This window comes from Podarcis filfolensis, assembly GCF_964270895.1.
Source record: "Podarcis filfolensis genome assembly, chromosome: 10".
NCBI lineage: Eukaryota > Metazoa > Chordata > Lepidosauria > Squamata > Lacertidae > Podarcis > Podarcis filfolensis.
The window spans coordinates 46,167,310-46,195,005 of record NC_139612.1 but is presented as its reverse complement, the minus strand read 5'-3'; the positions used below and the strand labels follow the sequence as shown (position 1 = coordinate 46,195,005).

The following is a 27,696-nucleotide window of genomic DNA, read 5'->3' as shown; positions in this document are numbered from 1 at the left end:
ATAAAAGCAGCATAAACAAGTTTTATAAAGTGAATAAAAATAAGTAAAAGAGAAAGTGAAATTCCAAATGCTACATAAGAGAGCCTGAGAAGCTGTTGGTTGTCTGCACACCCAGAGGTCAAAAGTTTCTCAACCCTGGTCTAGTCACTCTGGCTGTGTGCTATTCTCAATATAGTAAAAAGAGTGGAATGGGCTATTTTTATATATACACACCCACACATATACCACAGATGCTTCCAGAAAGAGGGCCTAGCAAAGAACAACTTCAGACAATAAGAGTTGAATGAAGACACAGAAACAGGATGTTAGTTAAATGTCAGTTCTCATTTATTTTATTTTATTTTAATAATCTTGTTTGCAACATTTACCACATAAATCATCTAAATAAATAGATGCTGTACAGTCTCTTAACCATCGTCAGTACAAAAATAAAGCTGCACGTTGAGTCAATTAAAACTCGCTCTGGCCCTCTCATTTGTATTACAATCTCTGTTTGCATCAAACACTCACTCACGCACAAAAAGGCATTAAAACTTTGATATATGTCTGTATCTCTTAAATTTCGTTTGGAATTTTGTTCCCTCAGCCCCTCCCTCCCCCAATACATTCAGTTAGTCTGTACAAAAACAACAAAAACAAAGAACTGAGAAGCTCATTCTGTGCAAAGGAAGCTTTCGTGTGCAAAGGTTTAACTTGGGCGTCACGTCAAGAAAACACCAAATTGGATTTCAGGCCAAAAAGGAGAAGGGAAAGAAAACCACTGAGCGCACACGCAAATACACACATGGAAATTCAAACTTTTTTTAAAAAGCAACACCTCAGGTCGGTTTCTCTTTTCCCACCCGTTCATAACTACTTTGCTCCTTTTTAGCTCCAAAGAAAACAATACAGAATCAAGCAACTAACTCAGACTGAGAGACCAAACAGTGCAAACGAGGAAGAACATAGCTCAGACACCCCACCCCCCTCAACAGTATATGGCAGCCCTCAGTAACCTGGTGTCCTCCAGATGTTTTGGACTACAACTCCCATCAGCCCCAGCCAGCACAGTTATAGTAGCCAACTGCTGAGGGCAGTTGTTATGGACAATATGTTTACCACTTTTTACCTCAAAGCATACTTTTGTGCCTCAAAACGACTTGCATTATAAATATTAAAACCAAATATAAAAGCAGCAAGAAGGCCTAAAGTGCTCATCCAAGAAGATATTGATAAAAGGAACAAATCCTCACTTAAATGGATGAGCACCAATAGCTAGTTACACTCCCAATTATGAACCAAAAACCTAGGTAAATAAGGTGTTTTCGCCTGGCACCTAAAAACAGATAATGGTGTCAGGTGTGCATTGCACAGAGGGTTGACATAGGGAGAGGCGTTCCTTGAGGTATTGGGGTCCTGAGCCACATAAGGCTTTGTAGATTCAAGCTATCACTTTGAACTAAGCCCAGAAATTAATTGGTAGCCAGTGCAGTTATGCCAGGATTAGTGTTATGCGCTCAAGCCCTCTTGCCCTGATCAGCCAGCTACAGTTTCCAAACTGTCTTCAAAGGCAGCCCCAAATATAACACATTGCAGTAGTCTAACCTAAGGCTACCAAAAGATAACAGAAACTAGTCTAGAAGTTGTAGCCCTAAACATCAGGAGGGCACCGGGTTGGCAAAGGCTGATATATGGACTCCTTCAGAGATAGGTACTTGGCACTGAAACAAGCCTCCTAACCTCATTAGCCAATTATAATGCCCCCTTTTGATTTCCTGTAAGCTTTCTACTTCATGGTATTTCCTTAACCCCCCCTTTACAAAATGGGTCACCATTTAATACAACAGTCGGGAAGAAAAAGCTGCTGCATTGCTTACATCCCACCCTAGAGCCTGACCTAGCCCCACAACCCTAAAAAGCTGTTAAAGTGCAATTTATCAAGGGGACGGGAGTCTGAAGAGATGCATTAAAAATACATTATATACACATACTTATAAATGGAAGAAATCCACAATGCTGCATTTGACTGACTTGCCCTAGGCCAGAGGGATTGATACTGGAGGCAATTTTATTGCTGATGCCTGGAAAGTGTAGCTAGTTTTTCATAGAGCTGTATGGAATCCTAAAGGGGGAAGTATTATGCCCTCCTTGCTTGGAATGAGGAGCCTACGGTAAGAGTCAGCCAAAGCGTGAAAGGCTAACTGCAAGTCGTGAAGAGGAAGTTTAAGAGCAGCTTTGTGGCCTAACGTGACTACACCTGTTATCTTGCCAGATGCCATTAGAAAGCACCAGAGAAATAAGCATTTACAGTGGAATCCTATGCATGTTTCTCCAGAAGGAAGTCACGCTCTGTTCAATAGGGTTCACTCCCAGTTAAGTGCATAGGGACTGCAACTCCGGTGCCCTTTCCTGTGCACTTCAGGCAATCTGCAAGCTGGTTGCCAGTCAATACACAGGAAACCTAAACAATCTGCATTACAGGCAAGTGCAACCTGTCTGATTGTGGGGTTGGTCTGGAACCCAAGCGTTACTGGTTTTCCCCTCTACCTTAATTCCTGGTACACTTTGTCACAGGACTATTCATACTGTGACAGTGTTGAGATAAGTGTTGAGGGGTGTTTTGGCAGCAGTAAGATCTGTATTTCCCCCCCTAAAAGGGATAGATCAATATTTTTGATTCATCATATGAACTTCGGTACCAGCACAACATTCTCCTCTTCCTCAAAGATCTTGTTTCACCTCCTTTTCTCCCATCAATTCTGTTGGTTTATAAGCTTCAGAAGAGGACAGTACCCCATTCTCACCAAGCAGGCAAGCTAACACCCAACATGGATTTGAAAACACACCTTTCCCCACTTCTTAGGACTCATCAAAACCCAGCTTTCACTTCTGGGCTTTGCTTGCTTTGTGGTAATTTTTTGTTCAGAACATGTTTACTATGCTCTTCTATATGTGCAAAATTTACAGTGTTCAATATCAAGAGGAAGAGACAACGGCTGCCTCTTCCAAGAAAGTCTCTTATCACTAGAAAGGAAAACCTGATCCACATCTCACCATTTCTTCACATGCTCACATCTCCTTCCACTTCTTAATGGATTGCTACACTGCAGGAATGGCTATAGCAGATTCACCATCCCTACTTTATACAGTCTTATGAAACCAGCAGCATAAACTGTCTTACGAAACTGCATACAGTTTCCTTACTTCTTTGCTCTATCATCAATTTTGGCTGAAGATGCACCAATACCTGAAGGAGCAATCAACTCTTTATAACCTATATAATATGGTTGGGGGGGAGATTATCTTTTGTACAAGTGAAGTACCATCAAGAAAACATGCCACTGGAGAACATCAAACAACAGTGCACATAGTTCTCCAACTTACGATGCATTTCATTTTTAGATAAGAAACACATTCCTCTGTCTACTGTGTTTCATCTTTTCTCTACATCCACCCACATCTGCCATTACCTGTTCCCTAGTATAGCTTCAAGCCAAATGCTTTTCTGGATTAATACTCACACACCAACATGGAACATTACAAGATCCCGAGCTCTCTCTAATGTAGGGCATCAGAGCATACTATGCACATATAGCATTTATACACAGTAGTTACATTAATTGAAAATATGGCCCCCTTTCTACACCTCTCTTCTCATAGGAACCATTGTCCACACACACAAAAAAGGGTAACAAGTTCATGACAAAGCAAGGGGCATAAGGAGAGTTATGTAAACACCGGCTGATAGCATTCATCATACTGTGTGAAGACCCATTATATTAGTTGACTTGAGCCCCTTAAGTCCACTGACTTCAGCAGGTCTATTCTGGATGTGACTTAGTAGGACATCACCCATTCATAATAACTAGCCTTCCCCAACCTGATGACCTCCAGATGTTTGGGGCTGCAACTGTCATCTACCTCACCTGGTCAGTGGCCAGGTATGGAGAGAGTTGTATCCTAGAACTTCTGGAGGACACCCAGGTTGGGGGAAGCTGCATAAAATACAATGGTTTTATTTAAAGGAAGTTTAGTTTAGACTCATCACTTTGGCATCACTTTATATAAAATGGGTTGTTTTTGCCAGGAAGGGGTTTCCTATTTGTAATGTTACAAATGCTGCACGTTACTGAAGTGATGCAGTCCAACCTCAACAGTGCAGCAAGGACGTTACTAGAAATGGAAAAGAAAACAACTGTACAACTGTTTCGGAGATTTAAGAAAAAATACTGCCAATGGACAGTTCCTTGGAATGACCCAAGGGCACTCTTCATGTGATCAGAATTTTTGAATTGGTCGATTTTTATGCCATGCATACTTGCCAATCATAAACACGCATACAATAACGGTAATTGTTTGTAACATCACCACATCCCTATCTATCATTCTATTGCCAGCTAAATCAAGAACACTACAGATTTAACTTGTCTGTAGTTAAAAAGGGAGACAATAGTACTAATACTATTGGTACCAAGGTCAGCACCCTGGAAACTCCGCTCACGTACCTATGTACAAACCTGATACAAAGCTTGGAACTTGCTTCCGACATGTATGTTAATTCTCTAAAGTGCCATAAAAGTTAGTTGCTACAGACCAGGGATGCTGACCCTCCAGATGTTGGGCTACAGTCCCCATCTTTCTTGACTACTGGCTATGCTAGCTGGAGCTGATGGGAGCTGGAGTCTAACATCTGGATGGCCACAGATCCCCCATTCCTGCTGTCTTACGTCTTTCAGAAGTTACCAGATGCTGCTGCGAAGCTTCTTTAAAAATAAACTGAAGGTGACTAGCAAACTCTTCCACCCATTAAGTCAAACGTCTATTTCCTCGTCTAGATCTTTGAACTGAAACGATGTACAAATTACTGCGACGTATTTTGGCAAGGTGTACAGCGTATGGTTTGTTTTAACAACTAATACCCTGCCACAGTTTTAACAGAGAGAAAAAAGGGGGGAGACTGCAGAGCCATGGCAACCATGAACCCCACTGCACACAGTAAGGCATTTTTGCAAGGAATGAAAGATAATTACAGCAACACCCATCAAAACCTCCTGCAAGGTAACACATCTAGGGCTGGCGATACCAAGAGTTGCCAGCTGCCACCACCCTAGCAAGCCTCCTTTGTGTAACTGCTGTGTGGCACACAGAGATGCAACAGACACAACTTTCCCCAGCATGAAATGCAGAACTCTGCACCTGCTGAATTTCTGCCTATCACACAGCTGTTATACAAAAAGGCACAGGAACCCTGTCTGGAAGGGGGAGGGAAGAGAAGAGAAGGCACAAAGCCTAATGGCAAGTCACTGGGCACATGGAAAAAAGTCTAATGGGGCAATAAGGTTACATAAAGTGCAACCCACATAGAAAATATTGCTTTAAAGAACACATTTCTGGGCTCTTTTTACACATGGCATATCCTCAGGGGCAACTCAGAACAGTCACATATAACTTAAGCCAATCTTATAACCAGTGGATTATAACTATTGGGACCATCCAATTTCAACTGAATATTATAACCACCTACTGGAGCCATGCAAATGCTCAATTTAAGATGCACATGCTCATGTGTACAGGATTGTAGTGGATGGGCCCATTTCCCCTTGTCGTGATATTCAATTTGTTTGGCTAAGGAACAGGTTTTGTTCATTTCTATTCCCTAAGGTTTACAAAGCCACTAAGGTGGGTCAGGGGGACAATGCTGCATTCTCCGCTTCTTCAGCATTCACACACAATTGCCAGATAAGAACTCAAGCTACACACTGCTTTGGAATTGTGTTATCGCACCAGAATCAAGACTTTTTGCTCCTGGTAATTAGAGAGAGACTCCAATTTCAGTGTCTCCCTGACCAGGTTTGAAAAGGGAGAGGGGGAAAACCCTGCACAAAACATCTTTTCACTAGCAAAAGCGACACTGTTTGAGAGGACACAGACTTGTATCACAGAGCCAGCCACAAGACAACACAGTTCAAACCATCAAAGAGGGAGGGGAGGCAAGCATCCTTTCTGAGGCCGACAGCCCAGCCCTTCACATTTACTTGGAGGGATGTTACGCATACATTTTGATAAGCCTTATTTTCACATGTGGCCTTGGACCACAGCATGAGCTTTGAAAAAGGCAAATCATGCCACTGATATATCTAAGGAGAGGTGAAGTGCCTTTTTCCAACTGAGTTTGATCCTCTTAAACTCAGCCTCTAACAGCTGTAAAAGTTCTAAATCAACAGCGAAGATGATCACTCTCTTCTGGCGCACCCAACATGGCTAGAAATGGTTTCATGCAAGGACAGATGTCAGTGAGCAAATTTTTTCAAAGTTACAAAACACACACACTTGAGACAGAAGCAGTTTCTTTTTCACTGACTGCTAGGGCTGACTCCTATACAAACCCCTATAGAAACCTTTTTCTTACTATTAAAGTGGTGGCAGGGAAGGAAATAACGTTTTGGATACAGGCCTGGGAAGAGACTGAGGGCACATCTGCACTGTTGTGCAGACATGCACGATTTTGTCAGCCATTCTCTATCCCTTCCACAGAAAACCCTGACAATGGCTAAAGAATTTTCAGTACCCCTATTAATTCCCAGGATTCTCTGAGGGAAGTGAGCCAACATATATTTGGAGTGTCCGCATGGCCTTAAAGGAAGAAATAAAAGCGCCAACAGAAATGGAAGTCACATAACAATGCTTGCTTTCTGCTGTTTAAATTTAGTGAGATGGGGAAACAGCTAGGAAGACATGGCTTTCCTTTTGCACAGCAGGTTAAAGCAGAGCAAGTCACAGCTGCAGCGAGCTCCCTAAACTCTGTGGTAAAAATGGGGCCAAAACTTCATAGTGCTTAGAAACCCAATACTGTTTTAGATTTAGATTTAATTGTTTTAGATTTAGATTTAATTAAGTATTGGTTTATAAGTACAATGTGCAGTCAATTTGTATCACAGTAGGAACCCATGGAGGGGCGGAAGGAAGTCAGAGAGTCAAATTGAAGCAGTAAAAACGATGTGAAAACTGGATGTTACGAAAAATGGGGGGGGGGGGGAGAGAGAGAGAGAGAGAGACCCAATATTGTTATGCAAGTATTGTAGCCCAGCCCTTTATGGATCAGAAACTATACATGGAGTTGACCTTGGGTTGCCAACTTTTCAACTGACCCCTGAAGCTCTGCTGTTTGATCTGCAGGAATTTAAATGGGAAGGATTTTATGGCACAGAGAAGCCTTTCGGGGCATTATTGCCTGCTAATTTCTGCAGATCAAGCCACTGTTAAGAGGCACAGCTTCAGAGGACGGTGAAGAAGTTGGTACTGGTTGCCAACCGAACCCATGCATTCACATCCTGCAATATGATCTGCTGATATGTCTCCGTGCAATAAGTACCTGATGTTTTTTTTAAAAAATGAGGCAATTTATTCATTTCTGCAAAATGGTCCATTAATGTAATATAGACCCACCAGGCCCCCACAAGAGACAGCAATGGGTGCAAAAGCTTAAATTTCAGCAGTGGAAATAACAATGTTATCCTCAAAACACTTGAAGCAGCCAAAGCTCCCATGAAACATAAGGAGATCTATAGCTCTAGCCTTTTGGTGGATTAGACTAGAACCTAACTAAAGAAATCAAATTTGGGGGAAGTTATCCCAACGTATGCATACATAATAGTAAAAACAAAACAAAACAAAATGCCATTTTTATCTGCTTCTAGCTTCTGGGAAGAGCCCATCCAGCTCTCACATTCTGTCCAGGCCTTACATTAAAAAGAAATCAGCACCGAGTCAAACTCTTGCATCACTAACATTGTCTGGAAAGTGGAATATTTATAGCCAGGCATCCAGATAACCCAGATGTCCTGGTATTCTGCAGCCTGATGGAAAAACAAAGACGAGGCCAGAATAAACTGAGGGACCATGTCCAAGAAGCCAGCCCCCTTCTTTGTTAGCATGAATAGTTTGAGATAGCATGATTTATACCTTCAGACCCAACAATGACCTTTCTCCTTTTAACAGCTCTGGGACAAGAGAAAATCCACAGCACTTGCACTACTTTTAAAAACAGACACTATTATTGAGGGTGGAAGGTGATGCTCTTGCACAGAACTGAAGTGTTCCTCCAGAAACTGGTTTCGGGTCTCTAGTGAAAGATTTATTGCAGGTATCTGGGACTAGAAACTCCACAGGGTGTTAAATTCAGCTTTCACAATCTCTAGAGACTAATGTAATTTCACACACCTAAGGGAAGAAGTGTTCTTTGTAAGCTAGACGATGAGGTCAGTAAATAAGATCATCAGAAGGTGCACAGCAACATTCTATTGCTCCGTCAGTTTCTCTTTCACCCCCTAATTCCTAAACTAGTCGTATATGCAGATGTCAGTCCTATTCATTTCAGTGGGATATAAACTGAAGTACCTATGGCTAGGATTGCAGCCTGGCCTTCTAGCTTGCCATCCTCACTCTCTAAAGGAAGATAAATTTTGTGGAACTTTCCCTTTTGCTTAAGCAAACTTAAAGGAGCACACAAGCACAAGAAAATATTCTAAAGCTATACAGTTCATAGATACCACCGTTCCTTATATAAAAAAAAAAGTCACAAAGAAGTCCAGCACAAATTTCAAGGCATTGAAGTGCAAGACAAGGCTCTATAGAAGTGCAAGCAGCTTCTCCCTGGCAAAGGCTAAGATGTTCACACACACACTTATTTGTCAAGAAAACCACACACAAGCATCAGAGGCTCCAGTGTTGAACAAGAGAGATAACATCAAGGGCAAAACTGAAGTGGAAGAATTTTATAAGTCTCATAAACATATCTCAACCCCCATTCCCTTTCGCGCCAATATTTCTGACCCCTTACTTTGATCAGACAGGACAATATTGGCCAGTGTCCATATCTGCTACACTACCAATTCAACAAGGCAACAGCTACAGTTCTTCTGACTTCACAAGGAAGTTCTCACTCTATCATCACCTCCACTTTTACCCACCCAAAGCCCCGTGCCTCAAGAGATATATGAAGCCAGTTTCATGACAATGGGCAGATAATGGAAGTCCACAGCAAAGCTTGAACATGGATAAAATTTTATGCAGCGTTTCTCTAGTATCCTGAGCCTGGCAAATATTTAAACACAAAACCAGAGCGATTCCCAACTACCTCCTGGAAGTTGGGAATGCCTTCACCACCACAAATGATAATGAGAAGAAATGTCCAAGTGGGGCAGGCTGAAGCAGTTGTTTAAAATTAACAAAAAGTCTTCCAGCTATTTATATAAGCAGAATTGCAATCACCGGGCAACTCCATCTGTATGCATCCAAGAACAGCAAAAGACGGGCATGTAAAGCTACAGTTCATTACCGGATAGCCGTAGTGGCTTAGTTCTTACACATCACATTATTCCATCAGCCTGCCAGAGGAACAAATATCTGCTTCTCATGTGGTTATGTTTGTTCCAACAGGGGTTCAGAGGTTTCACTGACACTGCATGCGTGCTGATGCACATCCAATCCCTCCTCGCCATGACCCATCATCAGTCCTGTGGATCCTCCACACAGGACACAATCATACTCTGCTCTGGGAGGATTCAAGCTTCCTAGGTCCAACTGTTTGCTAAGAATCCCTGCACATCTGCCAGAGAACCATTGGATGATGCACATTGTAGAGCAGCCTCCCCATACCTTGTCCTCTCCAGATGTTTCAGACAATGACTCCCATGATACCTGACCACTGGTCAAGTTGCGCGAGGCAAACAACAGTTGCAGCCAAAAACATTTGGAGGACACCATGTTGGGGGAGGCTGTTCAAGAGCATGCTCTCAGTGGGTGTGCAGTGATAGTCAGACCTGGTAGGATTCACTTAAACCAAATGTAATTTGGCTGTGCACAGAGAGAAATCAATGAAGACGTTTCCTGGAGTGACACAACAAAGCAAGCCGGAGTACAGGAAGTCTCCCAAATGTATAGCATGGAAGCACTGTGGAGGCCACATCTTGTACAGTACAGAAAAGGGAGGAAGCATCAAACATCAAACTCAGCCACCCAAAGGAGGGGGACCACTGCTTTTCACAACCACTGGAAAGTGATGAAGTAAAATCAACTCTGAAACATGGAAGAATACAGGGAAATTTGTATTTAGCATCTTCCTCTTTTCTGAACATTCACCGGGTCCTTCCTTCGATTGCAGATATGCTATAATTGATATAGGGAACGGACATTTTTCAAGAATGCACTGTGAATAAATGTCTTTGCCAGTGAAAAGAGCTTCCACTTCCCAAATGGACAAAGCAACAACACATAATATCTATATACTCTCTCTGTGTCTTTATAACAAATGAGGAGAGAAAAAAATGTACAGGCACCCCCACGTTGCCTTCTTTTTTTTCTTTTTTTCTTTTTTTGCTTATTTGAAAGGGGAGCAAGGGAAAGAGAGAGCCAGTGAGATCAACAGTCAAAATAAAACCAAAATCCTCTGTAAACATTTGTGAAGGAAAATTTCCGGATTTTGCTTGTTAAATAATATAATTAAATCCACCCACCCCTAGAAAAATCTGATTGGGAGCATGGCGGGGGGTGGGAAAACACACACACACACACACAAATGAAAAACAAAACGAAAAGGAAACAGAAATCTTCCAAGCACGAAGAAAAGAAAAACGATGAAATAATAATAATAATAGAAAAATGCAGATTCAGAATGGGATGCTCCTGTCTCGGAAGAAGCCCTCTGCCATTTGTGCTTCTCTGAAAGTCACGGTAATGGAGTTTGCTGTGATGTCCGTCACTGTCACTTCATTTGGCGGCAGGGCGGGGCTCCAGGAAAGATTGCCTTCTGCTGCCTCGGAGCTCACTGTGGAAGAGGAAGGAGGAAAGAGAACAGCATGTGAGAAGGAGGGGGAAATGGGAGACCAATAGGAATCAACAATCTTGTTCTTATGGAACAGGCTGGCCAACTATGAACTGACGCAAATGGGGGGGGGGGCGGAGCAAACACACAGTCACAGACCAATAAATATGTGGCCTATGCAAACCACCTCAAACCCACTTTACAGGCTATAGGATTGAGACCTGCCCCCACCTGCTTATTCACTAAGCCAGTGGTTTTCAACCAGTCTGCCATGGCACCCTGGGGTGCCTTGAATGATGGTCAGGGCTGCCGCAGGCAACAATGGCCTCTGTCCCTCTTCCCTTCCCTCCCTTCTTCTGATGCCCTCGTGTCTCTGCCTCCCAAAAGCTTGCACAGATGTTTGTGGCAGCAGCTCTGGCTACAAGCTCCCCATGTGAATGGTGCCTCTGGGGCTGGCCAGGGGGTGCTTCCCAGCCCCTGTGGGGCAGGGCTAGGAGGCACCTCTCTTTATGGCAGCTCAGAGACCAGGGGCGGCTGCCTGCAGGACTCCCAAGGAGGCTGAGGGAACACTCCACAAGGGAGGGTGTTCGAGAAAGGGTGGGAGCTTGCCAGCTCTGCAGGCAAGGGGTGACATAACTGGTCAAGGGAGTCGTGGACCCAAAAAGGTTGAAAACCTCTGCACTAAGCAAATCCTCTCACTTAAAAGGGATATAGTTTGGTATTGGGTTTATACTGTGCAACAAACCAAGGAGATATTTTCCAGATGCTTGTTATATGAAAAAGGAGAATTCGCCACAGAAAAGTTAAAAGGAGATGCTGTGCTTTCCAAATCCCTCAAAATAAGTTTCCTTTTAGTGTCAAGTGGGAATTTACATTTCCTCTCCTCCATAGGAGTTTCATGACACATTTATTCACCCAAATGGCCTCAGCAACAGCTGAGAATGAGGGGCCCGCTTCCTAGACTTCTCATTTGGGACCTTATACATAAAAAAGCAGCAGCAATAATCCCACCCCCATGCCAAAAGAGATACATGGAGAGGGGAGGGAGGGAGGCCTCCATCTTCTCTTATTTACCTGTTCTGCACCCTCCTGTCCCACCTGGGAATGGAAAGTGGGCCCTTTAACAGGGTATTCCTGGCATCTCTCTCGGATATCTGAGGTGTGTCTACTCTCACCTGAGAAAGGCTCCATTTCTCCCCGACACTACCCGGGATTCCACATGTGTGCTCACGTTGAAGGGAGAATAAAAAAAATAAGGTTTACATTTCTCTAGTAGAATTTGTCAGCTACACCTCAAGGGGCTTCACAATGAAAGCTACAATGGAAGGCTCCAAAGTACCCCACAAAATGCAGCAGCCATATTGTGTTATTGGGACTTGAGAAGAACTAGTCAACATCTTGGCTTGCAGCTGCAAATAATCTAAACCCCACTTTGCTCTTTCCAAACCAACTGTGCAAAAAGTGCAAATATCAACACAGATGGGCACTCCTGTCAGATGCCTGTTTTATTTATTAGGCTATTCATATACCACCATTCATTTTTTTTAAAAAAATCAGAGCGGTTTACAACCATCATACACAAAACCCTATAGAAAACCATATAAAGCTCTAAAAGCAGAGGTCAAGTAGCAATTACAGAAGGGTATTTTCTGAACTGCAACCATGAGCTTGGCAGCATTTCTACCTCCAGGGATTATCTTCTGCTTTCCCCGCCTGTCACTGTGGGGAACCGCAGGCCGAGGGGGCCAAATGCAGCCCTTGAAACTCTTCCCAGGCCACACTCCTTCACTAGCCCTGCCTCACACCCCAAGTACTCCCTCCCTCCACATTTATTTATAATGAAACATAACGAAGTATAATAACAGGTGTCAAATAAAATAGCAAAAGTATGAGAGACTATCTAGAACTAAACATATAGGAACAAACTCCCATACCAAACTCACACATAATTAGTATCCCAAGGTCCCTACATTTTCACTTTTAAACAGGTTTTTTTTTTAAGTAAGTTTTCTAGGCCTAAAGGTTGCAAAGGTAGGCTTGTTGAAACTTTAGAAGCTACAATTTACATGCACTTGACTTTAAAGTCCTTCTTGGATGGGCAAAGCTCCCTGACTAGCAGATGTAAAATAAGTTATTTTTAATGAAGCAAGTTTGCTTTATTTGCATATATGCAAGTTGTAGAATGAAGATTTATTGGCACATGATCCAGTTTACCACAGGAACATTCCCCCCCCCCAAACAATGGAGTCCATACAAACCTCCTGGTGAGGATGGCACACAGGGTTTCAACAGTACCACGTATCCCTCCAAGCAATGCATGTGTGTGACGATCACTGTAAAAGCTCTCCAACACGAAAGTGTTCCTCTACTAAAAATAGAGGCTTCCTATATACACTAGGAAGTTTATATGCATTTTATACCAATCTAGGCTTTCCTTCGTGAAGCCCAATTGATGTGGTTCAGCTGAGGGTGTGTAAACCGGGGAAGGAAAGGCCACCAGCCCAAAGACCAGACCTGCCTCCTTCCAAATACAATTGTACCTTGGTTCTCGAACACTTCGGTACTCATACGTTTTGGCTCCCAAACTCCACAAACCTGGAAGTGTTCCAGTTTGCAAACGTTTTTTGGAAGCCGAACATCTGACACAGCTTCCGCTTAACTGCAGGAAGCTCCTGCAGCCAATTGGAAGCCATGTCTTGGTTTTCGAATGGTTTTGGGAGTCGAACGGACTCCCGGAACGGATTAAGTTTGATTTTTTAAAAAAATAATATTTATTGAAGATTTTTTTAAAATTATAAAAAAGGAAAAACAGAAAAACAGACAAAACAGACAAAACAGAAAAATAGGGGGAAAAAATACATCCATCATTCTCAAATTTCTAACTTTCATTACCTTCTTTCTTTGACCTCCTCCTCCTCCCCTTTCTTGTATCCTGGTTAATAATTATCACAGCAAATCCTTTCCATAGTTCATAATATTTTGTCCTTACATTATCTTAATCTATTTTCATCTTGTTTTATAGCAAACCTTAAAACTTAAAACTTAAATCTTATTTTTACCAGCTTCTCATAACCATATCATTAACCTAATTCTTTAAACATTTTTACTAGAACCAAGTAGTTCCATTTCAACATTTTCCTAACATTCATCAATTATTTTAAAACAGTCCTAATGATAAAAAAAAAAGAAAAGTAAGACAATCCAATCTTCATCCAGCGTCCCTTCCTCCTGGTTCCGGATTTTGTCAGTCCTTTTTGTCCCATTTATCTAGCGCATTAACCTGGTGTCCTTATATCCGAGGCCCTCAAGTCTCTTCCATGTCCCTTCCGCAGCTCTTCTTCATATTTTCCTTTCACTCGTAGGAACTCCAGCTTAGTAATAATTTTGACCCTTTTCAACAGATCAGCCCCATTTCCATAATCCAGACTAAACTCCATGTGATATTTAAACACCTGTTTCAGATTCCCTCCAAAATTAAAAGCCCCCCAGCTCCAAACATCTGACGGCCCATTACCAGACTCAGAAAGTCCAAACATCCCGGCATGGGAGGGTCAATCCAACCCCCCATTTCCAAACCAAACCGAACTTTATCTTTCCAAATTTGGTTTCTTCCAAATTCATTTATCAAATCCAGAGGCTCATGATCCTGCAGGGCCGCAGCTCCCTCCATTTCTGGCACCCAGGATTCAGCAGTATCTTCTTCTCTCATCTGTGCTGTCATAGCACACTCCTGTTTTAGTTCCTGGGTAGGCTCCATGTAGTTTCCTACTGCCTGTTCAAAATTTCTGGTCGCATTAGTCATCAAGTCCGTCTTCTGGCTTAGCTGATCCAATAGGGCATTTATTTTACAGAAAGCACCCAACAGAGCTTCTGAAAACATTGTCCTGCAAGGTCACAAGTCCTTTCCCACGATTGTAATCTGTAACAGCTGCAAGCTCCTGAAGTTGGTTACAATTTCACAGTCTCCCTCTAGGGGGACAACTTGTTTATTTTTTCTTTTAAGAACAATAGCAACAAAGCTTCTTTTTTAAAATATTCAGTCAATATTTGTTCCTTTGAAATGCGAAAGGAAACAATGGAGTCACTATGTTACTTTTCTTTTAGCTATCTGTCAAAAACATTTGTCTCTGGTCAATGAGCTTCAAACGTCAGTCCTGACACTCCGCTCCAGGATCAGGACGGTGGAAAGTTACTTTACTTTAAACTCACTTCTGCAGGTTTAAACAATCCAAAAAGAGGTCCCCCTTCTTCTCCTGCTACCGAAGGGGGAGTCCACGATTTTAAATGATGAAAGCCAATCCTTTAAAAGTGAATTTCTATGCTCTAGTTACGTTGTCTTTGCTTTATTCTGACTACAAAGAAACGGAAGGCTGACTTCCTGTTTAGACCTTCCCGTTTCAGTACCAAATTGAAGTAAATTTTAAGTCCAATTCCTCTCTACTGGCCAATCCTTATTTAAAGTCCAATTGTTCGAGTTTTAAGTACTCACGGGTGATTCTTTAGATGCCAAATTGTCCCAGGAAAAAGGCAGCGCTCTCCGGCAACGACTATGCGGCTTCGCTCCACGGAAAAAGCAGTAGACTCACAGCACTGCGCCACTTCCCCCTCTTCGCTTCGGAGCCCGTTTATGGGTTCCTTTGCGTGTTGGGGGGGCGCTAAAGGTGCCCGCCGAGTCCCATGGTCACAGGCTTCATCCGCCTGTGATTTTTTAAAGGGTCCCCGCTTCACCGTAGCGGAAAAGACCCGTTTCGCGCGGAGCTGGTCCCTCCGGTTCAGAGGGAGTCTGCCATTGCCGATGGCGCCACCCCGGAAGTCTCCGGAACGGATTACGTTTGAGAACCAAGGTACCACTGTAATTTTTTGGGCCTGAGGCGACTTCAGCACATGGTTCTGGAAGGGTTTGCTACAAGTCCACCACAAAAAAATTAGCTACCCCCAGTACAGATTGATCTCTGTTAGATATCCTTTGAGATACCCACTAAACCACTTTAAATATGTACCATAGATATACACCCAAGAGACCACAGGGAGGTGGGGAGAAACTTCTCTACCAACATGGCTTCTTCTTCTTCTGTGATGGTCACCCACAGTAAAAACCCAGACAAGAAGTGCATTCACAGGCCAGCTGTCATTAAGAAGCCGTGCAGAACACCAAGCCCGAAGGATGACATTAAACGCTTCCTATTGTGGGGATTTCAATCTACCCTTGCGGTTTTGGCAGGAGAGCGGCAGCACTGCCTGCACAGACCCTGCTGGTCTGCCCGGACTAGTGAATGAACGGCATGGAAATGAGCGCCAGTGTCAAGTGGTGATAAGATTCAGAGTGTCTACTAACCAAACACTCAGCGTTGTCTCCATCTAAGCCACACGCAGCTGAAATCAATGTACTTGACTAACTTAAGCCCATTGGTTTCAATAGGTCTGCTCCAAGTAGGACTTAGCTGGGAACAATCCTAGATCTGAGATTTCCCTCTTCAGGTCAACCTGCAGGGGTAGCTGGCAAATAAAGGGTTAGCCCCAAATGGCATGCACGGTGTGCAACAGTTAAGAGAGGAACCTGGATGCCCAAGCAAGTGAGATGAGATGGGCTCTACGTAGCTGGGGGTGTCTGCCAGAGCTTACCTTCTTTGCTGGCAGGTTGCGTGGCCTCATCCCAGTCGCTGGGGGTCTGCCTCTCCTCCAACGCCACTGGCTCCTTCAGGAAGAACTCCCGCCGACGGTTCCGATTCTCCAGGCTCGCCATGCGGGTGAACTTCTTCCTTGAAAGGCGCAGGTACTTCTGGTTCTTGCTCTGCTTCCGAAGCGGGAAGGGCAAGACAGTCGCTCCACTCTTCTCGGGCAGCTCGGTCTGCCCTCCCTTGGCTAGGCTGTTTCCTCCTCCCCCAAACCGCCGTGACAGAGAAAAGCAGAGTTTCTCTTTCCCTTTGTGTGCGCTTCGCAGGTCCATGCTATACAGCCTCTGCAAACGGAGAAAAAAGAATCACAATTCTGCAAAAGCCCCTGTATTTCTATGAACACCTGTAGCCACAGAACCATAACATCCTTGAAGAACTAGCTCAATATGCTCTTCACCTTATGATATATGTGTATACACACACTAATAATAATTATTTATACGGAAGCAAAAAAACTGTAATGGAGAATGATCAACAGGAGCGGGACACATTAAGCATTGCTTTGAACACACGATAGTGTGCAATGCAACTTTCTGATAGGAAAGATTAATCCAAACTAGAGATCTGTAGGGTAACTTTGCCTGAAAATGTGTACGCAGCGATTCTTACATTTTAAGGGAAAGTGTTTTGTTTTAATCATAGCTTCAAGATTTGGAACCGATGAGCTGTGTTCAGAACCATGATTTGACATTAATTGCACTGATTGTTTTGGCCTTGGTGGTTGGGGATGAACTTTGTGTTTTTTCTTGTTATGTTTGCTTCTTTTCTTTTTCTGTCAGCCGCTTTGAGCAACCCCTTTGTGGAGGGACAAGCAGGGCATATATTTTCAAAATAAATGTACAAGTACTTAAAAATATATATATATGCATGTAGTGGATAGCTGAGTCGGTACAGCAATGCTGGGGCTTAGGAACGGACAGTGTAATTCGACAAACTTGGGCCCTTACCTGCAGCAAGAGACGTTTTGGTTTGGGGCCTCTCTTCCTGTAACCTGAGGCGCGATCTTTCTCTTCCCTGAGGAGACAGAAGATACCTAGCAATTCCATTTGTTAACACAGCAAGAGCACCAACAAGGCCGCTTGTTGATCCAGGTTATTTAAGGCATATCACAGAGCTGTTGCTTGTGCAAATACAAATCGTAGTGGAGAAGGGGGAGACTTTCATTTGGCTTGGTTGGTAGTTGAAGCTGTTCTCTCCCCCCCACAACCTAATTCAGCAATGCTTAACCGAATCGATACCTACCTGCTATACAAGCAACATCTGGGATCGACAGTTCGGTGCATGCAAGCACACAAGCAGACATAAAACCCTACGTGATGGATATCACAGTCTAAAGCCGGCTTACGCTGCTGGTTTCACCATTAAGCATAGTTTTGTGGTTGACACACAACAGGAAGCTCTGGTTAACTGCTATATCCTGCCTTGTTTTGTTGCCGGTTCAAAGGGTGGGAGTGAATGGCAGGAAAGGGACTGAGTACATTCACACATAGCTTGTGCATACCCTGCTTTAGCAAGTCAGGATTTTCAGCTTAGTGTTATGTGCTAATGCAACCAATGGTAATTCCCATTGGGCTAGGTAAGATACTGATATTTTAGACCCTAACTACACATTATGGGAAGACACATGGCTGCTGCTGGCATACATCTATCCGACATGGGTTGGTGGCACATATTGATTTTCCTAGTAACATGCAGTCCAGGCAGCTAGGAATATTGTCATTTGTCTTATTACTGGGCAGGTGAAGAGGCTGCAGCATATTCTGGGAACTTTTCACACTGGGGTGCTCTCAAGTAATTGAGCCATAGCACAGAAGCTTCATTTCAGCTGGGTACCTGCTCTTTAGATTATTAGCTCTCCTTGCCTTGATACGGGAAGAGAGAAACTCTTGAGCCAACCTGACCATGCTAGATCTCTTTGATGCAAGGCCTCTCGTTTTAACCTCTCCCCAAAATAAAAAGGAAATATTCTTACTTCTCTTCATAAGCCATCACCAGGCGAGGGTCAAGAATGTGATCCTCTGGCTCCCATGTGCTGTATCTAAGAGGAAAAATGTCAAGAGAAAACCATCAAATGGTTTCTGGTCAAGTAGGGTGTCGCTAGCACTGTCAATGTTCTAGCACTTTCCCCCTTATCAGCTGGAGACTACAATCCACTCAACAGCTGAAAAATAAAGTATTTGCATTTCCCACCCAAGGGTTCTGCCAATAAATTCTGAAAATAAAATTTATACCATACCCTTCTACTTCCGTACATGGAATGGATCAAATAAGTGACCACCCTTCTTTGAAAAAAGGGGATCATAAACTCTGTTCTCAGTCTTAAATCTGCCTGTTGCAGCCAAAGAAAACCGGATTCCTACAAAACGTCTCCTGTGCAGAACCCTGTGCATTTCACCAGCTTATTCTTTCAATGGCAGGATCTTACTAGGCTACTAGATTTGGAGACGCTACAGTGTTTCTTGCCTGCGTAGTTAATGACTTTAGAGCTGTGAAGTATGATTCATTAAAGCTTTTTTTAAAAAAAAAGAATTCAGAAACTGATCTCTGAACACATGGTACTTTAGAAGTATTTTTACCCTTCCTGTCAATCACCTACGGTTCCAGAAGGTGGCATAAAACTTAAAAACCAACACAAAATACAATACAAAGCGACCCAGCAGGGAATAGGAACAAATTCCAACCAGGAAATCGGAGGGGGGGGGGGAGATCCTCCAAAAAAGCATCATCATAGACTTCAAGCAGGCAGGGAGATGGCAGGGGAAAGAGAGAGAATGAATGAAAGAAAAAACAAACACTGTGACCACATTTCCTGTGGTGGATGCATACATAGAATGGTCCTCTGAAGATGATTTAAATGCCCAGGTAGACATATGTGGGATAAGGCCATCCTTAAGATACCCTAACCCATATTGCTTTCATGGCAATTAAAAAATACTGTATTTTTTGTTCTATAAGACTCACTTTTTCCCTCCTAAAAAGTAAGGGGAAATGTGTGTGCGTCATGGAGCGAATGCAAGCTGCGCAGCTATCCCAGAAGTCAGAAAAGCAAGAGGGATTGCTGCTTTCACTGCGCAGTGATCCCTCTTGCTGTTCTGGCTTCTGAGATTCAGAATATTTTTTTTCTTGTTTTCCTCCTCCAAAAACTAGGTGCGTCTTGTGGTCTGGTGCGTCTTATAGAGCGAAAAATACGGTAAATAAATCAAAGCTAGCCTGTTGAATTGTGCTCAAACTATAAGACATTACAGTTTCTATGAAGACACTACAGATTCTACAGTGTACTTCAAGTGACTCACCACCATCAACTTCTTAGCAATGTATTCTGGACCAGTGGATGCTTCCAAACATAGCAGCTCCATGTACAGTACATTACTGTAATCTAGCCTGAATGCCATCAGAGAATTACGCTAGCGCTCTCTCTCTGTGTATATATATATATTTATATAGTACAGCAATGCTAATAGATGTTTATGGCTCACTGTGATGTGCAGAAGCAGGCCAGTGTAGTTGCAAGAGGAGAGGATGTTGCAGATGTTGATGGCGTCAAGGTTAAGTTTTTAACACATTAGGGAGGTGAAAAATCTTCAGTAGTAAAAGTTATTTTGAAAACAGTTAGAGAAGAGCTGCAGTTTACGCCACAGGTATAATTTCTTCTAAATGATACACAAAATGTGTTAAAAAAAAAAAGAGAGAGGGAAGAGGTGGGGAATGTGTTAATAGCTGCTAAAGTGCTTATAGCAAAGAATTTGAGGTAGCTTTGTTAACTTAGTCACCCCATATTATCTTGTAAGCCAGTAGCAGTTTTATGACTGCGCTGTGGAAAGGAAAAAAGTCTATGCAGAAATGTATGATGAAATGGCAGCTATTTATATTTCTTTTGGTATGAAAAACATTCTGCAAACAGGGTTTATGCTTTAAAGAAAAAACTGTATATATAATATACACAGACAGGGTAGCAGTCAATTAAGTTTGACTCCAAAAGTAGACCTATGGAAATTAATGGACTTAACTTGGACATGTCCATTCATTTCGGTTGGGTCTACCTGAGTAGAACTTAGTTGAATCCCACCCACAGAGACACAGTTGCAGCATCTACACGTCAAGGTAAGCCATAAATCATTTCTCACAAGCCAACTGCACACAGCTGCTCCTCCCTGCTTGTACTGGGGAGAAACAAAGCATAATCCCTTGTTCAAACCTGGCGCTAAGCCATGGATTGTGGCTCATTTCTCTCCAGGACAAGCAGGTTAGAGCACAGCAGGCAAATTTGGAACAAGCCACAGTTTATGGTGTGCACTGATGCACAAACCAGGTCAGTGGGATTGCAACAGAAGATAATGTAGGTTTTCTCCATGTTTACTTTTCTAAAATAATAATGAGATTATCTTTCTGCAGCAGTAAATAAATAAATGCAAAAAACCTTCCATTCTGGTGACCCGTCAAAGAGGAAGGATTAGAAGATGAACCTCAGAGGCAGTGTAGGATCAGGACCTGAGAGAATCTCAGCTTTAATCCTAACTCAGGAATTGACTTTCTGGGCACCCTTAGGCAAATTCCCATCTCTCCAAGTTATCACAGCTTTCTCTTGCCAAGCTGAAAGGCAGGGTATAAATATTTTTTTAAATAAATAAATTGCTCAGCCTTGATTTCTCCTGCAATGTGAAATGGAAAAAACCCAGCAGCGGACTCCCACATGCCTGCCTTGCAGCAGGCTTTTTTTCTTTTTTCTTTACCTGCCCTGAGGCTTTAGGGAATGAGGTGTGATGTTAAATAAGTCAATACATTTACTTCAGAAGATGTCTCTCACATCCATCTCTCAGGGGAAGGGCAAGGTTATAAATAGCTTACATCGCCAGCTTCGTTTTCATTAATTCTTATTCAGTCCTCATCATTAGCCAAGCTCTACCTCCCAGTAAGAGCTCTTCCTCTGCCCCTGCCATCTTCGTTGCAGCCTGAGGTACGACCAAAAAAAGTTACCAAACCAGAAAAATAAAAAACGCGAGCTGAGCAAACGTTATGCTTGCTTTCTACCTCCTTGCTGCACAGAATTTTCGCCATTTGTTTTAAGCTGCGAGAGAAAGAGAGGCTAAGGATTTCTTACAGAAGGCAGCAGAGCTGGCAAGCGTTTGGGGTTGGGGCGAGAGAAGAAGAGTAACGGATAGGGAATGTATTAGATCTTTTAAAAAATGTCCTATGGGTGTTGCCCATTCCTCTGCAGTTTAGCTTCTTGCTTGACTGCAGTGAGAAAACACTGCATACAGTATAGAAAAACATTGCAGCTCTGCACACGTAGAGACACACACACACACACACACAGAGAGAGAGAGAGAGAGAGAGAGAGAGAGGCCAGACTGCAGCAGAACTGCAGACCACGCATTCTGGAAAATACAAGTCACATGATTGCCTTCCTCCTCCCTCCCCCCCCTTCAAACCCAAGTTGTAAACAAGCTTGCAGCTGACTCAGAGCCATAACCCTTCAAATCCCTGGCTCTGAGCTCCTATGGGTGGGGCATGCAGGCCATTTTTTATTATTATTAAAAAATTGTTTGGAAAAGGCATCCAGAAAATCAGGAGGAAAGGAAGAGAGTACAAGCAGGGAAAAGACTGGGGAGGAGAGAGGCCAAACAGTTTGAAGCATAACCATTTGCCTGCTTTCTTCAAGCCACAATGGAAGAACTGGCACAAAACCGGGAAGGGTTATGGAGTAAGATGGAACGCAGACACACAGAGATACTATGCAGGTATCAAAAGTTGAGAAAAGATGAACAGGAATGTGTTAGGATGAACGGATGCAGAGATGGGGGGGGGTGCTGTACATTGCTTGTGGTTTACAACATAACCAGTGGCGATCAAGAAAATGAACATAAAATATTTGTAGCTGTATTTTAAGCACAGCTCTGACCTTCATGTTCTTAAAATAAATTATCGGTCAATCTTCAGAATGGTTTGTTCACTTATTAGTGGATCTAAGAAGCCCTTATTTTTTCAGTCCTAGGAAAAGCTATGAGCTCATCATATCCTTATTTTAGCATTTGTTTCACTATAGAGCTTGAGGGTGGGGGGAGAGAGAGCAGTGGAGGACTGCTGTGTGGAACTTAAAGAGTGCCACTGAAAAATAGTGGAAAATCACCATGGATTAGGAAACAGCAATAGTACACTCCTCTCTCTCCTTAAATATGATGTGACTAACGAATAAATCCAGCCAAACTCTAATTTGAAGCCATCTTGGGGGAAGTGTTTAGCTAATGAGCTTGACAACACCATGTTGTCAGCAGCAGCACACATTGTTAATATGGAAGACAGAACGTATGGCCAGGACACAACTCTCTTCCTGGTCCAAAAAGGAATTGTTTTTGTTTGTTTTTTTGCTGTGGCTACACAGAGAGCTCAGAGCGAGCAGGAAGGTGGATCCCCTCTGCTCTGTTTTTGCAGAGTGGCTATATTCTTGCAAGTTATTAAACTGCAACTGCTGGATTGCATCTGACATGAACAGGCACTTAGCCCCTTCTCAGTTATGTCATTAAAATGGGGTGGGGGTGGGGCTGTGACCCTCTGGGAGCTGCTGAACTACAACTTCCACCATCACTGGCCATGGTGGGAGCAAACAACATCTTGGAGGGCTTCAGTTCCCACATACCCCTGCATTAAAATATGCAAGATACTACTCTGCCCGCACTATAATCCCACATGGGTAGAAGAAAGCAGATGCCTCCCTATTGCAATGCAGTTTCCTCTGGGGAGACATTAACTAGCAATAAACACCAGGCATCAAACTTGCAGCTGTTTAAGCGATATCTCGGTGGAAACGCCTCTGAAAGAAATAACGAGTGGCAGGTACTGCCTCATTCAAAAGGAGGGGTGAGGGGAGCATTATGCAGCCAAATATATGTTAATACCTCACTGGAAGTTTATTGACAGGTATCCACAAACCCACTCAGGATGGTCAGGGGCAAATGCACCCAGCCCTCTCTGGACAGCAGCACTGTAAAGACATATTGCAGTATTTTGCAGCTATGATGAGGAGCCTTATTTTCACTGCAGTTTTCGATCAGGTGAAAAAGCAGCGCCCCTTCTCATCTTCATACTGCCCCCCATATGAGAGGTGACTGTGCCCCTCTCCCGAGTCCTCTGTATGCACTAGAGAATGCTGCAGAGAAGGGGACATTGCTACCGACCACAAATAATGGCTTGGTGCTAAGCCAACATTTGTGGACCCGTTTACTGTTCTGCCGTTACTCTACTGGAGTTGAAGCAAACACAACGTACTTCTTCCTTCCTTAGATCTGCATCCCGTGCTCTCTAAAAAGACTTGAAGAGCAACTATTTCCTTGGGACTACTCCTGTGGTTTCTTTTTTTTAGAAGACTTAAGTTTAAGGTATCTTTAGGGTTCCAGAGGAAAAGGAGCCACCTGCTAATGAACGAACTGTTTCCATCACCACTCCAAGGATACGTATTTGAAGAAAATGTTTAAGAAATTAGAACTCTTGGTTAAATAGGGCCAGGAAGGGAAGTAAGGAAAGAATGGTGTTCCTTTTGGAAGTGGGGTCAACAAGAAACAAAACACAGAGGACAGATAATTAACACAAATGCAGCTTTACAAATATACCCCAGCACTTACTTGGGGGGCCATCCTTTCCATTTCACAAGATATTCCACTTTACCCTATGGGAGGGAAAGGAGAGACAAAACAAAAACAAAATCAATAACTGAAAAAAGTAAAGTAAATTGGGTTGGCAGGATGTGAACCATAATAAACCCCCTCACAAATTTCAACTTGTCCAATTCCTCACATTGGAAATTTAAGCATCTCCTCACTGAGCTATATCCCTAGGTAGGTTTGCCATGCAGACCTAAGCAATGGCCCTTTTTCAAGAGGGTCTTCTTCCAGAACGATCAGCTAGAAAGCATATACAGAGACCCAACAGAAAGACGAATCAAAGCATATACATGCAATTAAGAAGGAATGCTTAAGAAGTGAAAAGAAAAATATCCTTTTAAAAGAAATTCTGAAGGATCCTGCTGCATTGCTTGCTCGATATCTGTCTGCCTTGCTCTTCTCATTCCCTCTCCTACGAAACACCTCTCTCTTGGCACGCAAGCTCTCTACTTACAGCATTCTGTAATATGATGGATCACATGTCATCTTCTAGATGGTCTATAATCTTATAAAAGTGAATGGAAATGGAGCATGTGGCTGGGCTACAGGAATGGTTCTCAATGTCTCAGGCAGACCCATCCAGGTAGCTGCTAGGGGAGGTATCATTTCCCACTCCACCCTGTTTACACATCCTCATTGACCCACAATAAAGGATGCCAGCCTACCTGTCAATTTAATACAGAAGGTTTTGTTCCTCTACTGCATGATCAGCAAGCCAACCCTAAAGTGATGGTTTCATTTCCTACCATACATGGATGGGTAAGGAAGGCAGGGGGAATAAATACCGAACAATCAGCAGCGTTCAGAGATTATAGGCGCGCTGAGCTAGTATGATGTGATACGGTTCTTTTTGGCCCTGTGACAGTTGTTTCCAAAGTGCATAACTCATCCCCTCTAGGAAGGACTGTGAAGATGCATAAGACCAGAAGGACAAAAAATGGGGAGGGGGGGAACCCACCACCTATGATTATCATAAATTTTAAGTATAATGCTATTTCCATTTCCAGAATGGGTTGCCTTAACTTGCAAAAGTCAAGGGAAGGTTCCTAACCCTCTGGTGTGAAATTATACATCTAGGGATAACAGCGCAATCTTAACTGTGTCTGCTCAGAAGTAAGTCCTTCTGAATTTAATGGGGCTTACTCCCAAGTAAGTAATGTTAGGACTGCACCCCAAGTCACCCAAATGTCAAGATGTTCACAGTCTCTCAATGTCCAGGTTGTTGAGCAAGCCCTTCATACAGAGAGATGGGTGGTAGTCATACTTCCCATTGCAAAACAATGGGCTGGCGGCCCCTAAGAAATTGATAGCACAGAGACCCCCAAAAGGCAGATAAAGCATACAGTGAATTGCTCACTTGAAATGAATGGCCTAAACAACAAGGCAAAGCTCTGACAAGAACACCATCAAGTCCATGCAATAACACTCAGATGTTCCAGCGCCCATCTCAAGTTTCAATCATGCCTTTGGTGCCAACCGCCATATATTTAAAGCTGGCAGGGTTTCCAGGAGACCCAACCCGTTCCTCTTTCCCACAGGAGTGGAAATGAGGGAAGTGGAGGAAATGGTTCAAACTGAGGAGTAGGGGCTTTGAGAATGCGACACCCGCTAACTCTAACGGGCATGTTGGATGTTTCTCCTCCAGGAGAACTCCTTCTACTGCAACACCTCCACTTTACTATGGGGGCAAGTAAGGTTCCAAAGTGAGCCCAAGGGTGTGCAATTTAAATGCACACTTGCCGCTGACCTGGGAGTAAGCCTCGTTGAAGTCAATGGCATTTACTTCCCAGTAGAAACAGGCAGAGCAACACTGGGCGAAGTCATGCCCCCTGGGTTCACCCTCCAGCAGGGGTCCCAAGCGGTGGAAACCATTCATGCCAATCACCACGACGGCCACACAACCTCGCCTGGAGCATGACAGCCAACCGATGCCCATGCCTTCAGGGGAGGGAGAGTGACAAGGGCTTCACTGCCGCCCCCTGGCGGCGGGATAACGAGACGCTCCGCCGCCACGCCCCCCTTACTCGCACCGTGGCATGCGTATGATGAGATGTGGGGCGTGGGGGTGGGAAGCATACGATGCCGAACTGTTACTTACAGCACCACCACTCCGAGAGGCTTCTCCTAGGCGAGGAGGAGCCGCTTTGACCCCTGCCTAGGAGCTGGTCACCTAGATGCTTATAAATAGAAATCAAAGCGGGGCCCGCGTGCCTCCCTCCTACCTATTTGACCGCTGTTTGCAGCCGGAGTAGTGGCGGGGGGGGGGGGGAGACGCCAGCAGAACCCACCTTCCTTATGCGCTTCTTCCTGATGCTTTCCACCGCAAACACCTGCTCCCCGATAGCGGAAAGCTCCATACAGGGAGAAGACGGCGAGGAGGAGGAGGAGGAAGCGAAGGCGGCTGCTCGCGGATTCAGTGCTGCGTGGCGCGGGCTCCTGATTTTGCTGCTGTTGCTGCAGCTCTCGCGCTTACTTACTCCACACTCACACGCGCGGCGGGGCGGGGGGGGGAGCGAGGGAGAGAGATAGAGACGCACGCACACCCCTCGCGCGCTCCGGCACGCCGCCTCTAACGTTCCATTTTAGAACCTGCGCAACATTTTCCCAGGCGCGCGCGCTAGGGAGAGCAGCGCCCCCGCCCTCCTTTTCTCGCGAGCGCCGGCTGTCAGCGAGGCACCGAGCGCACGGAAGGAGAGCAGCCGCGCCAGCCTCAGACCTGATTGAGCGGCGGCTCCTCCTCCTCTTCGCACACAACAAGTAACCTGCCCGAGCGCGCGAGAGAAGTCCCAGCTCCTTGGCGCCCGGGCCTTTCTTTAGCGCGCCCGCGCGAGCGAGCTGCCACTCTCCGACGCTTCCTCCCTGCAGGCAGGGAAAAGAAGGGCCGAGCAAAAAAAATAAAAATGCATATGTTAAAGATGGGGCGATACATACCGGGGGGGGGGAGTGGGGGAGAGAGGGGAAGACTCGCGCGCACCGGTGCTTAAAGCTGGCGGCGCGCCTGGGAACCCTGGAGAGCAATAGCATTCTTATGCAGTACGCGCACCCGTGGCGGAGGCTGCGATCCTCTGCGCTTACCTGGGCGCGAGCTGCGGAGGAAAGAGGCCGTAGCTCGGTGGTAGAGCATTAGCTTTATACGCAGCGGGTCGCAGGTTCCAATCCACGGCATCTCCGAGGCAGAACGGAGATGGATCCTGGAGGGAACCGCGCAGCTCATTCAATACTGAGTTCAGTTGTATGGACCAATGGACTGACTCGCTGTAAGCAGTTGCCTAAGTTTATACCCCACCGCTTGACACTGTGGGGCTGACTTCTCTGAGCAAGCATGCGTAGGATCGCGTCGCACAAGCAAAAGCGGCACCCGGGAGGGTCCTAGGGTTACTCAGGCACAATCGCCCCCGGTTTGTGTCCGCCCCAGTCGTCGTTGCTCCCAACACCATCCTGCATCAGGGGATTTTCCTGTATAGAAGAGGGATCGCGAATCCTATATAGGCCCCTTAGTCGCGTTCCCGCCAGTAGTATTTTTCGGGCAGAGTTTTTCAGCATGGCTAGTTCTATAAAATTAATC

The 27,696-nt window shown here is 44.3% G+C and overlaps 1 protein-coding gene across 1 annotated transcript; it reads right to left on the bottom strand.

Moving 5' to 3' along the window:
* Positions 1-305: 305 nt before the first annotated feature.
* Positions 306-27,696, bottom strand: CBX7 (chromobox 7). Its single transcript, XM_083573908.1, has 6 exons — positions 26,420-27,696; positions 24,093-24,136; positions 18,449-18,514; positions 17,424-17,490; positions 16,424-16,760; positions 306-10,804 (listed from the first exon to the last, which is right to left on the bottom strand). Exons 1-6 carry the CDS (start codon positions 26,486-26,488, stop codon positions 10,647-10,649), a joined length of 741 nt encoding a protein of 246 aa, XP_083430034.1. The 5' UTR covers positions 26,489-27,696; the 3' UTR covers positions 306-10,646.